This window comes from Trachypithecus francoisi, unplaced genomic scaffold (assembly GCF_009764315.1).
Source record: "Trachypithecus francoisi isolate TF-2019V2 unplaced genomic scaffold, Tfra_2.0 Lachesis_group13, whole genome shotgun sequence".
NCBI classification, from domain to species: domain Eukaryota; kingdom Metazoa; phylum Chordata; class Mammalia; order Primates; family Cercopithecidae; genus Trachypithecus; species Trachypithecus francoisi.
This window is the reverse complement of record NW_022681458.1, coordinates 99,612,552-99,630,060: the sequence shown is the minus strand read 5'-3', so window position 1 is coordinate 99,630,060 and position 17,509 is coordinate 99,612,552. Positions and strand designations below refer to the sequence as shown.

The 17,509-nt window shown below is 37.6% G+C and overlaps 1 protein-coding gene across 3 annotated transcripts in view; it reads left to right on the top strand.

Moving 5' to 3' along the window:
* ARHGAP15 (Rho GTPase activating protein 15) overlaps window positions 1–17,509 on the top strand; it is a 653,192-nt gene that overhangs the window by 499,519 nt on the left and 136,164 nt on the right. For all 3 annotated transcript variants that reach the window (XM_033231613.1, XM_033231614.1, XM_033231615.1), the window contains exon 12: window positions 14,751–14,885. In XM_033231613.1, coding sequence (XP_033087504.1) covers window positions 14,751–14,885 — 135 coding nt within the window. The remainder of the gene's footprint in view (window positions 1–14,750; window positions 14,886–17,509) is intronic.

Here is a 17,509-nt window from a genome sequence, read left to right as displayed (position 1 = left end):
AGAGGTGTCTGCGGCAGAACAGAGGGCAGGAGACAATGCAAGAATGCCAGGACTGTGAATGCTTAATTCCTGAATTGGTGCCATAAGCAATAAATGCTCATGCTCAAAAGAAATGAGATCAAAGAAAAGTGGATCACTCTAGGCAGAACTCCTGGGATACGCATTCTTCCTTTGGGCTTTAAAGAAGTGGTGGGATGGGGCCAGAGGAGGCGGGTGGATATGATAGCTTAGGTCAAGAATGAGCAAGAACCACAGTATGGTTCTTGCTTGGGAATATCAAGTATACTAGTATAATGGGCCCAGATGCTCAGGTCTGAATGAGGTCAAATTTAAGACTGAATGGCAGGTTGTGGCCAGGAAAAAGAGGCCTTGAATAATGGAATTAGAAAACTTAGTGTTTAAAATGTATGACGAAGGTGTGTTCAGTATATAAATCCAATCTGTAAATGATATGGAAAGTGGAAGTTTATTCAAGTGTCTTATCACATATTCAAATGAACGTATGGCTGTTCTACCACTTAAAAATAGCTCTGTTCATTAAAGGAAACGTAACCTAGATTTTCAGAAAATTAAAATACAATATTCTTAAGTCAGTTTAAACTTTAACTGAGATTCATAGTTTGGTACTGCTTTCCTAAGCATTTGGACTAAGGCAGAGAGTATAAATCTAATGGGTCATCTTCCTGACCAACTTTCCATTTTGATTGCAAACAATCAACTTGTTTATTTAGATACAACCACTGAACCAAGTCATTTAGACACAGACATTGAACAACAATCCACGTGTTTCATTCCTCTCAACTTTGGATGTATTTTGCCTCATAAAATGTACAGCATTGTAATTGTTATTAATTAGCTACACATCAAAGAACTTGGGTTAACAGTGGGCCATGATGGCCTGAATCGCAGACAAAGTGTGACTTGTTCAGTGTATTTGTTTATTTATTTATTTGAGACAGTCTCACTCTGTCGCCCAGGCTGGAGTGCAGTGGCATGATCTTGGCTCACTGCAGCCTCTACCTCCTGGATTCAAGCAATTCTCCTGTCTCAGCCTCCCGAGTAGCTGGGACTACAGGCACGCACCATCATGTCCAGCTAATTTTTGTATTTTCAGTAGAGATGGGATTTTGCCATGTTGTCCAGGCTGGTCTCGAACTCCTCACCTCAAGTGATCCACCCACCTTGGCCTCCCAAAGTTCTAGGATTACAGGCGTGAGTCACCACGCCCGGCCTTTTACAGTGTATTTAAGACTAACACTACTCCTCTAGAAACAAGGCTGTAATGGAATTTACCTTGCCAACCAAACTGATTTGTTTAGATGCTGATCATTGGAAATAAATCATTGGAAATAAACTATTAATGCAGGAACTCATGTTGTTTGTTAGTTTTTTTAATGTAATGGTTCGAAGTGGGTGGCTTATGAGCCTCATGTAAAAATAATTCTATTATTACTTCCAGGACAAAACTTGAAGGACACTTTTTCCCCTTCTTGCTCTATATGTTGCTATACAACTGTTTTCGTCCCTTACTGTTTTAGGTGGTTTTGCAAAGTAATTTGTGAGTGAGATGGATCAGGGTTAGAATATTAGCCTTGACACTAACTTCTTATATGAATTTGAGCAAGTTATTTAGTTTCTCTGGTCCTTAGATCCTCACTTATAAAATCCATGAATACTACCTTGCTTTGTTACTATGAAAATGACATAAGATCATGCAGATAAAGTACCAAGCACAGCAGCTGGCACATGACAGGTGTTAAGTTAATGGTCTTGTCATCTTTGTTGTTATAGTTGTTCTTATTATTACACAACTTTCACTTCTATGCTGATAATTTTCACATTTGTCTGTCCAGTCTTTATCTCTTTACCAAGCTCCATAGTCCAAAGTCCAAATATCTGCTTAGCATCACCAAACAAAAGTGTCAATAGCATCCCCCAACCAAACCCATTCTCCCTGGCAACTTTTTATCAAAAAACAAACTGAACAAATTACAATTCTTAGCTACTCTTTCTGAAGTATTACATGTAAGATAACTTGCATAACTAGCTACAAACAATAGGTTTACTTGGTTCTTTCCCCCTTTACCACCCCATGTTCATTAAATGGATGGCTTCACATAGCCTTTTTGTTGCATTTCTACAAATGCTATTTAGTTCTAGCCTTCATGGTATCTTGCTGGGCTATTTCCAGGGCCTTCTAACTAATTTGCATATTCCTACTTCTCACCTCTCAAATGCATTTTTCTATTTCCTACAGATTTATCTTCATGAAATACAGTCTGGATGATATTTCCTCATACAAACTTTTGACAATTCTCTCACATCTAACAGAGACCATTTAACGTATTAGCATAACAGTTACACTTTTCCCTGGCTTCCAAGCTAAGTTCCCATTACATTTCATCATTCACTTTTGCACTGGTCATAATGAGGCCTCTTGCCAATATCAAATTTTGATCCATTTCATACCTCTTTGCTGGAACAGTGGTCCTCAGAGTTTAACATGCATCAAAATCAACTGGAGGACTTGTTAGATCACAGACTAAATAGTATTTGTAGAAAAGCAATCACACAGCCAGTTGCACCCAAAAGCTTCTGTTTCAGTTAAATCTGAGGTAGGTCTTCATAAAATTTGCCTTAAATGTCCTGTGTGAGATGCTGACATAGCTGGTTCCGGGACCACATTTAAGAAACACTGGCCTGGGACATCCTTCCTCACCCATCTCAGTTCAACAGAATCCTATGCATTTCTCACTGCCATTGTGTGGGAGAAGTTTCATCTGTCACCTGTCAGAATGAACCATTCCACATGTTGTGTTCATGAGATAGGAGGCAGGACTCAACCATAGAGGTGAGGCTCACACACCAGACAAAAATGTCCCTAGCTAAAGCAGAAACAGGGCAGACCTGGGCAAAACCAAAAGCCCCCCCAGGAAGGCCTGATTTGGAGTCTTACCTGTCCTGTGTCACTAACAGAATGATTGAAGTTTTAAGTGGAGCGAGATTGCCTGGACTCCGCTACTAAATACCTGAGTGAACTTGAACAAGTTACTGGATCTCTGGAGCTGCTTTTCCATCAGTAAAGCTGAACTAATAATAGTACATCCAGCATATGTTGATGTGAGAATTAAATGAATTCCTGCATGTGAAGCACTTAGAATAGTGCCTGAGAAGTGCTCAACTATTATTGGTTTTCTAGTAGTTTATACCTTTACCACAATGCTCCATTTGGTCACACAGTGACATTTAAAGTTTCTAGGCCTATCTCCTTTTCTAGATGTTGGTTTCCTTAAAAGCAGAGACCACATTGTTGTGAATCCTCAGAAACATAGCCCTGGGTTTAGCACTTTATAGAAATCCAGTAAATAAAATTTTTAATTAAACTGAGATCGAAGGAAGATTGCAAAAGGATCTTAAGTAAGTAAAAATATTCTAAACAATAAACAAACCATCCATTTCTTTTTCCCTCATCATAAAGATGAATAAAAATGAGGTCAATTATTAATAATACATTGAAAGTAGGTTTGCCTTTTCCTTTGAATTTTCTAAACGCTATAATTAAAATGACTTCAAATTGGAAGATTGTTAAGAAGAAATTAATCTTATTGGTAAGTAAAAAAACAAATCCCATCGTTGATGATAGATATGACCTGTTAGCAATAGTTACACTTTTATATTTTATTTTCTTACAATCAGCATGTGGAGACCAACATAATCCAATTAATTGTAATTCCCTTTTGTTACGTCGGTAAAGTAGTTCATGATACTAAAACACCGTTGAAGTCTTATCTCTAGTCAGATAATCCAAATGGATTCTCATTTGCAAACTACTAGCAGGTCTTTATAAACTTCAGCAAAATAGAATATTTTGACTTCCCTGAACCTATAATAAATGTGACACACAAAAATTGGTCTGTGAACTCTAATCCTTTGTAAATGCTAGCCATCAGTTTTCTAGACTTCTTTCTCTGCTATGTAAGGTTCTTATAAACGCATCTGTTTTTTATTAACTGACTTCTTTTAAAAGCATTTTTTCAACAGTGAATATCCAGTATTTGAATACATCAAAGCCTCTCAGCTGAGCTTCTTGCTCATTGTGTCTTTTTGGACACACCACCCCTCTTCTATACGCCCACTCCAACCCATCCTACATGCTACTGCCAGAGCATCATTCTAGAATGTTGCTCCCCTGCTTATGGTCATCCAGACTTTTTCAGTTGTAAGGACCTTCATGCTGTACCCTCTGCCTTCTCTTCTATCCTCAACACCCTGAAATATGGAATCTATGCCTCTAGGGTCTCCAACAACTTGTGGCTTCCCAAATGCATCGTGTTCTTCATTCCTTGGCATGATCATTGCTTCTAGCTGAATTTTTCTTCATCTCTTCTCTTCCTCTCTCCCAGCTCCTGCACCACCCTCACCCACCTGACTGCTCATCATTTAAGACCATTATTATGTGACACCTCATCTGGAAAGCCTTCTAACTACACCCAGATGAAGCTTGATGCTAATCTTCTATGTTCCCATAGCAGTCTGCAAGAAGTTATATAATAACATTTACCATACTTGATTACATATTTTTCTATTTGACCAAACTTCCTATATACTATGAAATCTTTGCACATAGAAGCTAGATCTTTATTTATGTTTACCACAGCAGCTATAACATACCTAGCACAAAATTTGGATTCAATTAATATTTGATAAGTGAATGAATAACCTACTTATGTCTTCAGTATTTGTTAAGTGTTTTGAAAGAGAATGATAAAGAGAACATAAAAATAATGCCATGTGTGTAAACATATATCTATTGTCATCATCGTTGGTATTATGTTATGAAATAGCTTCTGTTATCAAAGGAGGTTAAAATTTGATAGGTGGTGCAAATATATTAATAGCTAATAAAAATGAGTGCATCCATCATTGACTAAGCACTGGGGATATAAAGATAAATAAAAACAAATTTCTTTGAGGCAGAGATAGAGGAGAGACCCTTTGTTTAAATCACTATAGTTAAATCTAGTAGGCATGCCCCAGGAGTGATGGGGTTCTCAGGCTAGAATTAGAAACATGGTAAGCAAAGTTTGAAATGAAACCCAATGTAGGGAAGAGTCAAGATTAACGCATAGATAGCTAGGCATCACAAACTATAGGCAGAGACTGGGAATTAGTGCCACAGGTTTGTTTAGGCTAGAATAATTAAGATGATAATGTTGTTCAGTAGTTTCATCAACAAGAAATTGTTGCATAAGAACCTAGGTATTTGACTTTACTTTATGCAAGTAGTTGTAAAATTTATAAATCTCCCAACTCTTGTTTTGTGTACCTTTGTAGAGCTTTAGCGGTGATTATGGTGAAGAAAAGTCTTGTGATGCAGAAAATTTAGTTTACTCCCATGAATCAAACTAGTCGACATAATTTAAGTTAAAAATTATCATTAATAATTACTAGAAATCTTCTCTTCATTTTGGTTATCTTAATTGACAACTGACAGACGTCTTATCTGGGAGTAACATAGTTTCAATGAATGAGAGTAGCAATATCTTAATCTACCAGTTTTGTTTACCTTTTATTTCTATTTTTCTGAAGAAATATTTTCAGACAGAAAATTCTAAGTTAGCAAAAACCCAAATCCATATCCTTTTCAATGTTACCATTTCTAACCCTACACATATCACCAATAGAGTAAGGGGAATGATAAAAGCCAGAAATCATATTACATTCTGGAAATATTTGCTGAAGTCTATCTATATTGGAAGCTTTTCATATATTATATCACTTAAATCTCACACAAAATTAAGAACTCTCATTTGACAAGTGAAGAAACCAGAATGTTAAGTAACTTCTATATATGTGTTTTTGCCTACAATAGACATATTATCTGTATATGGGAATTCATAGGACTTAGTTTATTTCCTAGATATCATTAAGAGATATGTTTTGACTTGGCCCTGTGCTTCATATTTGCAAACGTAATATAACTTGGAGGGAACAATAGCAATGGTGTTGAAATTTAAAGCCACTATGAAGCAAGCTTTCAAAAATGACTTTGTCGAAATTTAATCCTACGATTCTCTCCCCTTTGGAGTATGTAATGTATGAAATCATCCATGGAATTCCAGTAAATTCAGAATCTGTTTGGAGAAGATGGTTAAATAAAAAGAACCATTGTGTACAGTATCTATAGAGTACAAAAAGCCTTTGACTGAATGGGAATAAGAACAGTGTTGGAAGCTCTGAGTAAGAAAGGAATTAAAGAAATATATATGGGTACCATGAAATACATCAATTCTTTTTTTTATGATCCTCACTGAAAGAAAAAAGTCTGTTCATTTTTGTTGCTGTTGTTGCATCTGAACAGGACTACCTTTCTCAGCTACCTAAACAAAATATCTAAAAGCCTGGAGAGAAGCATAATGTCGCTAATGTCATTTTATAAGGTAGCATTATGCATGGAGTTATGATGATGGGAAGATGTTTTATGTTATGCCATTATAAATTAAAAATGCACAAAGCAATGACACATTTGTTATACTTTCCATCTGTGGTGCTTGCTTCACAAGTTTCAGTTGTACCTATTTATTATGTTATTATTTACATTCAAATGAAATCTGAGGAGAAATAAAAATTTAAAAAACAGTCTTGTTCCTGACTCACTTCCTGTCCTGGATAGAGGAGAAGACTGTTCCACCTCCTTCCAAGAGAGTAACTAAAGATATTTCATATCAGCCTGTGACATGTGCAAGCTTCGGCCTTCTCAAATAATTTCCAAAGGTATTCACACAACATGAAAGCACACAGAAAGCAAGCTAACATGGCGTGCCGAAGTAGCCCATTAGATATTCAGAAATAAAAGCTTTTTAAAAAAGGTTTTAAAATCTTAGAAAGTTTGTGATTACTGCCTTCCTCCCTCTTTCATAATTCAAGGATGCCACAGAAAACCAGATTTTGTAGACCAGGTGGTAATAGAACCATCTATCCTGTGCATAGATCTAACTGTCTCCTCTTGCCAGAAAGGAACCATTTTCAAACATAGGACTCCTAAGAGCTTCCTGGAGGTTACTGTGATAAATCGTATGAAACAAATCTCTTTGATTTTGCATACAAGGTTTCTTATTTAAAACCACTTTGCTCCTTTCTCTTTGATAGGTAGCATGACTATAGACAGTTGATTGGACTTGGGTTGAGTTTTTCCTGAGGATGTTTCCAATGTTCTCTTGTAGTACTTGGAGTCTCAGGTGATGGCAACTATGCAATATTTCTAGTTTAGACATAGTAGTTGCACGAAGAATGAGTATGAAAATGGCAATCATGATTTTATCGTTTGTCTGGAGACCACACTGGAGAGTATTCTGCATATTTGTAGAGCAAATTATTTGAAATAGGTTAAGCCTGAATATTTTTCAACTAATTCCAGCTTCAAATCTGTTCTCTGAATATTGGTAATTATTTTTCTTCAAATGGAATTACCTAAAGAACTCACCCTGTTGTTCACTGTGTTTCACAAGTGTAGCATAGCCTTTGTGTCGAGAAGATGTATAGGTATGATCCAGAAATTTGACATCGTCTTTCTCTGCCCAAAACCTTAGGGCATTGTATTAGTTTGCTTGAGCTACCATACCAAAGTACCACAGACTAGGTGGCTTAAACACCAGAAATGTATTTCCTCACAGTCCTAAAGGCTGGAAGTCTGAGATTAAGATATCAGTAGGTTGATTTCTCCTAAGGCTCTCTCCTTGGTGTATAGGCAGCCGCTTTCCTCCTGTGTCTTCGCATGGTCTTTCCTCTGTGTGCACCCTAATCTGTTGTTATAAGGACACCATTCATATTGGATGGTGGCCCATATGACCTCATTTTACCGTAATTACCTCTTTAAAGATCCAATCTCCAAACATAGTCACACTATGAAGTGTTGGGGTTAAGACTTCAACATTTGATTTTGAGGAATGGAAGAACACAATTCAGCACATAACAGGCACGATGCATATTTTTGGGTGATATGTTTGTTCTTTGAGTTTGTCCTGGCTCGCCCCCCAGGACAAAATAATATGATTTTAGGGAAGAGTAACAAGATGTAAAATGTCCAGAACTTTATCTATATTCACTTTCTGAGCACCTGATGAAGCCCTCTCCTTTGAGGAACATAAAGCAGCCTCAACAGCTGTAGCTTTAAAAACACAATGCCCAGCATGTAGCCTCCTTCCATCTCTGTTTGTTTGAAAAAAAATTGAGTGAATAAACAAATTAACTGGCCAATTTGTTTAGTTTTCTCATATAATATCCTCAATGAAGTCTCATGTTACAGCCAAGGTGTGGAAGGAGGAGCTTTAGCCAGTGCAGCAGAGAAAGATGCTACTTTTGGCACAGGGTTGACATCACCATGTTTGAGAATGTAGAATCACTCTAATCCACCAGAAATCAGACCGAACCATCACTTTCAGGAGCCAGCACAGCAGGAAACGTGGAGCTAGTTGGGTGATTCAACTAACTTCTTTTTGATCCATTCCTTTAAATGCTAAACTAAAAATCTTCTATATCCTTATAAACAGTGTCGTTTTTATCTACATTAATATCTAATCTTTCAATTTGATTTTAGGGCCAAACATATTATGTTTTGGATCGATCATCCCTCTGGCATCTCTTTCATTTGGGATATGACTTTCATGTATCCAGCAGGCCTTTGAGATAAGAGATCCAAATGGTCATCTGTGCTGGAAGCAGGGACATCATCCTTTATGAGAGTTTCATAGTGTAACAGGTTCTTTTCACTGTATTAATGTGATCAGGGCTATTCTCTCTGTATCCTGGGAAAGCTAGGGTGTCTCTTCCTCCTTTTAAAATTGCAACAATAAAATAAAAGTTGGAAATAGGTTTTAAAAGTGCTGTGAAAACTGTTACAAGGTAAACAAGCACTTGATTTTCAACATATAAAGAAGATTTTCTTTCTTGACTCGGTTACTCTTCTATTCAGGATAGTCCAAGTGCAAGCACATTTCAATAAAGACTAGGTTAAGACAGTTTGAGTCTAGTTAAAATTGAACCTGATATCACAGCTGCTGGTTATATATACCAATATCTACAGAGCAATATATAATACAAGAGGAAAGTGGTAAACTCATTTTTTTTTCCTTTGATACAGAGTCTCACTCCATCACTGAGGTGGCTGGAGTGCAGTGGCGTGATCTTGGCTCACTACAACCTCTACCTCCCAATTCTCCTGCCTCAGCCTCCTGAGTAGCTGGGATTACAGGCATGCCACCATGCCTGGCTAATTTTTGTTATCTTTAGTGCAGACAGGGTTTCACCATTTTGGCCAGGCTGGTCTCAAACTCCTGGCCTCAGGTGATCTGCCCACCTCAGCCTCCCAAAGTGCTGGTATTACAGGCATGAGCCATTGTACCTGGACAGTAATGAAACTCTTAATGATATTTAAATGCCCCCTTTTCCTTGGAAACTACCATTGACCTACTATGGCTATCAAAGGTTCATCTTTCAGTTCTTCTTTTTAAGAAAAATTGTTCCTAATAGCTACTGTCAAATTTTTTCTTTCAAATATATTTTTAAAGCTTGATATAAATAAGATTTTACTTAAAATATGCCCTAAAGACTCTTCAAGGAAGAGCATTTCAAGATAACCTTGTTTGGGTACAACATTTAGGTTGTGTGTGTATGTGTGTGATCTCATAAAAGTTACATGGTATTTGCATTGTAGAGCTTAACCTATCTTTAATTCTGTTTATATGCTTTAAGGCAAAACCATAACCAAAATGAATTTAAGATAACCTAATTAGAGGGCCAGGAGAAAGCAGCACAGATTAAAAGGATTGTGAGACATTGTGGTTCAACCAGACGTCTTCCTAGGATTGGACTATAACATGTGATATGCTTTGGCTCTGTGTCCCTACCCAGATGTCATGTTGAATTGTGTTGAATTGTAATCCCCAATGTTGGGGGAGGGACCTGTTGGGAGGTGATTGGATCGTGGAGATGGATATCCCTCTTGCTGTCCTCGTGATAGTAAGTTCTCACAAGATCTGGCTGTTTAAAAGTGTGTAGCACTTTCCTCTTCACTTTTTCTCTGCTGCTGGCCATGTGAAGATGTGCTTGCTTCCCCTTCACCTTCTCCCATGACTGGAAGTTTACTGAGGCCTCCCTAGTTATGCTTCCTCTACAGACTGCAGAACCATGAGCCAATTAAACTTCTTTTCTTTGTAAATTAACCAGGCCCAGGTAATTCTTTATAGCAATGTAGTTTTTGTTGATCCCATTCAAGAAACTGCATCACACTGAGATAAATCCTCTAAAACAACCAGGCTGGCTTACAATGTTTGTTCAGTGTTTCAGTTGCCTTAGTCTTTTTTTTTTTTTTTTTTTGAGGCGGAGTCTCACTCTGTCGCCCAGGCTGGAGTGCAGTGGCCGGATCTCAGCTCACTGCAAGCTCCGCCTCCCGGGTTTACGCCATTCTCCTGCCTCAGCCTCCCCAGTAGCTGGGACTACAGGCGCCCGCCATCTCGCCCGGCTAGTTTTTGTATTTTTAGTAGAGACGGGGTTTCACCGTGTTAGCCAGGATGGTCTCGATCTCCTGACCTCGTGATCCGCCCGTCTCGGCCTCCCAAAGTGCTGGGATTACAGGCTTGAGCCACCGCGCCCGGCCGCCTTAGTCTTTTTTATTTTACCATTTTGGCCTTTATTCACCTGCCTCATTCTGGTGACATATTGGATATGTTTGTTTCCTTATGCTTTAAAATGTTTTTCAGATACATTTTCCCATTTGATACCAACAATTATCCTTTTATCTTCATTTTACAAATAAATAAATAGATAGATAGATGATAGATAGATAGATAGATAGATAGATAGATAGATAGATAGATATACAATGAATTAGTGTTGAATCCAGTCCTGGAAGGGGTGTTTTGTATGGTCTTTTTCCTACTCTATCATATTTCCTCTTCACTCCATTGCTACCTAACAATTTGCTCCATCTCTGCCCATTTCCTAATGCAGTTGCTTTTTATTACCAATTTGTTTTGTATCTGTTTATATAAGAATCTGTGCCTTCTACAAGTCAGTAATTACCAAAGATGAGAGTCAGTTTACAGGTAAAAGCATAGCCTCAAGTAAGACATTTAAGGGTAAAATGTAAAAATTACAATCTTGACATAATAGTCAATCAACTACCATTCGCAATTACTGTTTATTTGCCTTTTCCCTTTATGCTTCTGTCAGCCAAGATTAAGTCTGAACACAGTGATTTTAAACATAGTGGGGGCTTACTGGCTCTTTTTCCTGGTTTCATCACTTGGCAGCCATGGGAAAATTGTTTAATGTACCTATGCCTCACTTTCCCTATCTGTAAAATGGATATGATGATAACAGTAGCATCTTCCTCACTACCTTGCTGAAAACATTAAATTAGATAATGAGTGTAGAGTGCATAGCACAGTCCCTAGTACAGTGTAAGCTCTAAGTAATTGTTGGTTATTGCTTTCATTGCGAAGTACCCTGAATGAGTTCGTATGGATTTTGTTCTATAAAAAGTTATGATTTTGTCAAGAATAATTACCAACTCTTAAGTTCATATTAAGGAAATATTAATACGTGTGTATCTAATTTTCTAGTTCCCTGCCCACCTATGGTAAACTTCATAAATCTTTGTTGAGTGACTTCTATAGACACTTATGAACTTCACTATAGTGGCTCTCAACCAAGAATAATTTTGCACGATGGGGAGATACGTGGCAATCTCTAGACACAATTTTTATCATCCCCACTGGGAAATACTACTGGCCTCTAATGGATTAAGGTCAGGGATACTGCTAAACATACTAGAATGTAAAAGACAGTCCCCACCACAAAGAATTTTCCAGCCCCAAATATCAATAGTGTGGTGCTTTTGAGAAACACTATTAGAAAAGGGAAAAGTATAAGACGTCATCACTGTGTAGAATCTCGTTAGAAAATGCTTATCAAATAATGCAAATACATTTGCAATAATGCCTGTTAACACCAGTATAGGGTTATGGTTAGTTCATCTTGAAGACTGGTTGGCTTCATGAGAAGGCATACTATATGGACATAACTTCATGTTTAGATAAACTACAGTGACCTTGCAAAATTTGCCTTAACATCATCTAGTTTGCAAGGGATCTTAACCTTGGTTGATTATGAAAACTTGATATAAAAATTAGTATTATATTTCAAAATACTTTTTCCAACTATTTGCCATATTGCCTATTTAAGCTATTTGCTGAAGGGCTACAAATTATTATTATTTCTTTAAATGGAAACTACATAGGAATCTATAGTAGGAATGTTGGTTTAGGTGATACAGTTAATATTATATGGTATTTTAAGTAGATATAATCAAATGGTATCTATTTATTGGTAAATTTTCTTTATCACTACATTCAATTTTCATGTTCACTTGAATTAACTGATACTAATGTGGAGATGAGTAATATTAATGCTGTTTTCCTTTGGTTAAGTCATTATTTGTTGGTGGTGGTGTTTCCTTGGTCAAGCTAAAATCATTCTCTTTTTTACCTGCTGAACACTTTCCTTTAGCAATTTCAAACTCGTGCACCAAAATGGCATTTTGTGTTGGACTTTTCTGATAAATTTTTGGTTGAGATATTTGTGTGTGTGTGTTTGTGTGTGTGTTTAGGTTTCCACTTAAAGTGCAGTGCCAAAGCTACAGTACTTATACATTTTCTAAATGTGTTTTAAGCAATAAGTTGTACAACATTTTTAGAACATGTGTTAAGCTATTTCTCTAAGAATGAAGCTCTTAACAAAACATAAGCACTCTGCATGAGATCTTAGCAGCAAAGTGCTTAAAAGATAAAGTAAGAATTGGTACCATGGGAAGAACACCAGCTGTAGAGCACACAGGTCCATTATGAGAAGTATGGTAGTGGGTAGGGAGAAAATGATTTAATCAGGAGTAAAACCAATTTTATTATAAGGGCACGCAGGGGGTGTGGCACCATAGTGAGAGGGACATTTCAAAATATCTGACAGATTTCAACAATGTGAAAACCCCGTTCTTTAAAGTGACAGTAAACCCCATCAGGTCTCCCTTTTTGATGCTATTGTTAACAGTTGACTGTTTAAAGCTGGCCTGCTAAGATGCTGTCGGCCTATTTCAATAGTGTGTAGCCAAATAAAAGACTAATTGTTGAATACAATCAATCAAAAATGATTGCAGGGCAGAAAGAAGGTCTCCTCTGCTGATTTTGTTGTGGATCATATTATTGTGTTATGATCGAGGTAGGAATGAAGACTGAAAGGAAAGATTAGCCCATCTGAAATAAACAGATTCACCTTCATGTCTTCTCTTTGCAAACACACTGTTGAGCAGGAACACCACTTACTACAAGCCTTAGAAACGATCATTTATTTAAAAAAGAAAAAAAAAGATCTGCTGAAGATTTGGGCTAATAGTTTTAAAAGGACATGAACATTATTAGCAAAACAGCCCATGCAGAGAATCCCTACGGTGACAATTCTCAGCTTTTCTTACATTTTGGTGCAAAATGCTCCTCTGCATTCATAAAACTGACATCCAAGGGACATGTGAATGCGAGCCCAAGACATCAGTAAAGAAACAAATTTTCAGTTGACCAAATACCTCAGTGTTTGCCAGGATTCTCAGCTTTTCAGTTAACCCCCAGATTGTCTAAAATGATTAGTTTAAGTTTTCATGAAGCCCAGAATCCAAAACCTTTTCCATGTTGCCGGTTTAGAAAGACAAATCATCTGGCTCGACAGCAGTGCCTTTGTACCTTGCTTCCTTTTCATTTTATGTCAAGATGTCCCTTTCAGATGTGAATGCATCCACTTCTTGGGTGAGACTAATTCCAGACATTCATATTGAGGGTGAAAAGGACAAAAATAATTGCCCAGAACACTTTATTTCTACTACAACCTTCATTTCGGCTTTTACTTTCTTTAATATTTCAAGATTTCCACTCGCTCAAGCTTCCCAAGCAAATACTTCTGTTGTTTCTAAAAAGAGTTGGTAAGCACTTGTGGTTTGTCTTTAGTGTGTTATCATTTTTGACAGCTTTGCATAGCCTACGTAGGCCAACAGGGGTCTGTCTAATATTGTTGCTGGGCATATTTTCCTCACTGAGATGAGAACTAAAAAAAAAAAAGATTTTGAAGCAGTACGAAAGAATTAATATCCTTTCTCACTCAGTATTCTATTCCTTGCTGACTTTATATTCAGGCAAAAAAAGGGAAAAAGTGTTACCCATTATTCCCTTGTACATAGCAAGGCTAACACATGTAAAGCAATAACTCATTTTCTATTGCCATGTTTAGCATATGTCTCTTGTTGGCTCAGCAAGGCCTTTAGGCTGGTCCCTTGAGCCGGCCATCATTGGCAACTCTTAGCCCCTCGGCCTCAAAACCAAATAGCTTTGAATCATGTTGAGCTGTGATGCTAATTTTCATACTGATGCATTATGGGAATAAATGTATCTGACATACTGTGTCAATGGCACTGTCTCTTTGTGTCTCTTGTTTTTTGTTAGCTGCATTCCTACAGATGGTATTCCATTGAAAATGTTCCCTTCCTACGGAAAGAGGGAGGGAAAAAAAAAAACATGCACAGCACCAAACCTCTAGGTGCAGAAGGCTGTTAACGGTTGCTGATGATAGTAGGCAAACATTAACATAATAATTAGTGTCTTGTAATTGTTTCATTAAAACCAGTTGTTCCATTTCTCCTCGTGTTTTCCCAGAAGAGAAGCTGAATTTGGACGACAGCCAGTGGGAGGACATCCACGTTGTCACCGGAGCACTGAAGATGTTTTTCCGGGAGCTGCCTGAGCCGCTCTTCCCTTACAGTTTCTTTGAGCGGTTTGTGGAAGCGATCAGTAAGTACCCCACAGAAAAGGGCAGGTGGTGGAATAACCTGACATCCTGGAATTATTAGATAAATAATAAGAATGATTATAATAATAATCATGGGGAACAGATAGTATCCCCGATGCTCCATATCTTATGTTTTCGTTTTGTGTTTTGATGGTTTGTTTTATTTCTGGCCCTGCAGTATTATCTGAGGTTTTTTTGGTTTTTTGGTTTTTTTAGGAAAAAAAAATGACATCCTATTTAAGGTAGTCAATTTAAGCGTCCTCAAATGAAAATAGTGTCTCATCAAATCTGCTTTAAAGGGTTCACCGTGTGCACCCCTCGTCTCTGCCTTTATACTTTCAGAATTGCAATGAGTTTGAATACAAAGGGGTCTTGAAAAGAACCCTAAGTGAATTAAATATTACATTTCATGAAATATGTGTTAAATTATCAACTAAGACATCATGTTCTCTTGGTTCACTCACCCTTCACCCACCAACACTAGTAAACAGCCATAATTTGCTTATGAGCAGTGTGATTATCAAATTAAGTAATGGCAAGTTTCTTCTGTTAAACTGGTGACGTTATAAGAGAGTGAGTTATATCTATTACTAACCAGTAGTCATTGTACACTCCATGAAGCTTCCTTTTCTGTTTTTTTAATTCATAAAACACACACACACGTAAGTAAAAGTGAATAAATGAATGAATAAATCAATGAAAATCTTTTCCAAATGCAAGAGTACTTGTGCTATTAATCCTTCGAGAAGCAACTACTGGTATGTCTCTAAATTTAATATCTTAGGGTATGCTTACTGTAACTGTGACAGCTTGGAAAAAGTTTCCTGGCAAGCCAGCTGATTTAAGGAAGAAAAAGAAAGAAGAAAGAAAGGTAAAATTAAAAACTTTGCAAGCCTGGCAGGAGCTTAATTAAAATCCTAACGAGACAAATCTCCAAGAAAAAAAAAATTGCTGTACTCAGGAGGTCTGATCTTGGATGGCTGGATGTGCAGTGTTCCCATTAGTAGAAGTGGAGATTTGGGGGTCCTGTGTTGGAAAACAGCCCCTCAATATGCCCTCTAATTCTGTCATTCACAAAGCCTTCACCCTTGTTTAAAGCTCTGGCAAAATGGTATCAAGAAAAAGAAGAAATTTCTCTCCCAAGGTCTTGTTGCTTGCTCAGTTTCAGATTTTGTTGTTGTTATTGCTGCTGCTGTTGTTGTTGAATGTAGTAACAATACTCTAACTATGGGTTTTGAGTTGAGGCTGGAACTCTTATCCCTTGTCATGACTTCATCTCATGAGCCCTCTACTTCTTCAGAAGAGCAATGTTTCATAGTTACGCAGGCTCTCTTAACGTCATTTGAAAAGAAGAAATAAAATATAAACAAGCGGTCATTTCCGTAACAGCTTTTTCTGATATTCTGTCTTGGAGCACCCAATCAACTTATAATGCTGGGACACAGTTCTGGTAGGAAATTGGAGGGACTTTGCGTTTAGATGCCTATTTCTGATTGTGTACATTTAAAGAAGTCATATAAATTTCACATCATGATCTCCACACATTCAAGTGAAGATGATCTCATTTGGAAACTTACTTCGGTATGTGCTATTTGGGGGCTATAACTAGGATAACCATCATTTAAGCTTCTTTTAGTTCATCTGATTCTAAAGATATTAGGAAAGTCATTTTCTTAGCTTGAGAGATATGGAAAGCAGGCCCTCAGAACCCACATGAGAGTATGTCTTTTGAATTTCTCTAAGGAGTAGGATCATCTCAGGGATATTCTAGACTTAGGCCCAAATTGTATAGAATTTCAGAAATATAGGCATGATAAGAATGGAACATGTCAGAGTTGAGGCAGGCAGCAGACTATTGGGATTGATGGCTCTGGCAAGGGTTTCTGCCAACACCTATAAAATGGGTTATGATGAGAATGAATAAGAAAGTGCCTAAGAAAGTCCTTTAAAAATGTAAGAGGGTGCACAAACAGTGCTAACAATGTTTCTCCATGTGAGCTTTGTTTGATAATGTAATTTGGAAGAGAAGAGAGAGACTTCTTCCTTCATTGTTCAAGGCAAGGAGAATCAAACTCAGTGTTATTGTGTGGGGAGTTGGTTCCTACCGGTGGGTTTGTGGTCTCGCTGACTTCAAGAATGGAGCCGTAGACTTTCTAGGTAAGTGTTACAACCTTAAAGATGGCACGGACCCAAAGAGTGAGTGGTAGCAGGGTTTATTGTGAAGAGTGAAAGGATAAAGCTTCCACAGGGTGGACGGGAACGTGTGTGGGTTGCCGCTGCTGGCTGGGATGGCCAGCTTTTATTCCCTTATTTGCCCCTTCCCGTGTTCTGTTTCTGTCCTATCAGAATGCCCTTTTTTCAATCCTCCCCATGATTGGCTACTTTTAGAATCCTGCTGATTGGTGCATTTTACAGAGCACTGGTTGGTACATTTACAATCCCATTGCTAGCTACAGTGTGCTGATTTGTTCGTTTTTACAATCCTCTTGTAAGACAGAAAACTTCTCCAAGTCCCCACTCGACCCAGGAATTTCAGCTGGCTTCACCTCTCATTATGGTCTGAAAGTTTGTGTCCCATCAAAATGTATATGTTGAAGTTCTCACCCCCAAGGTGATGATATTAAGA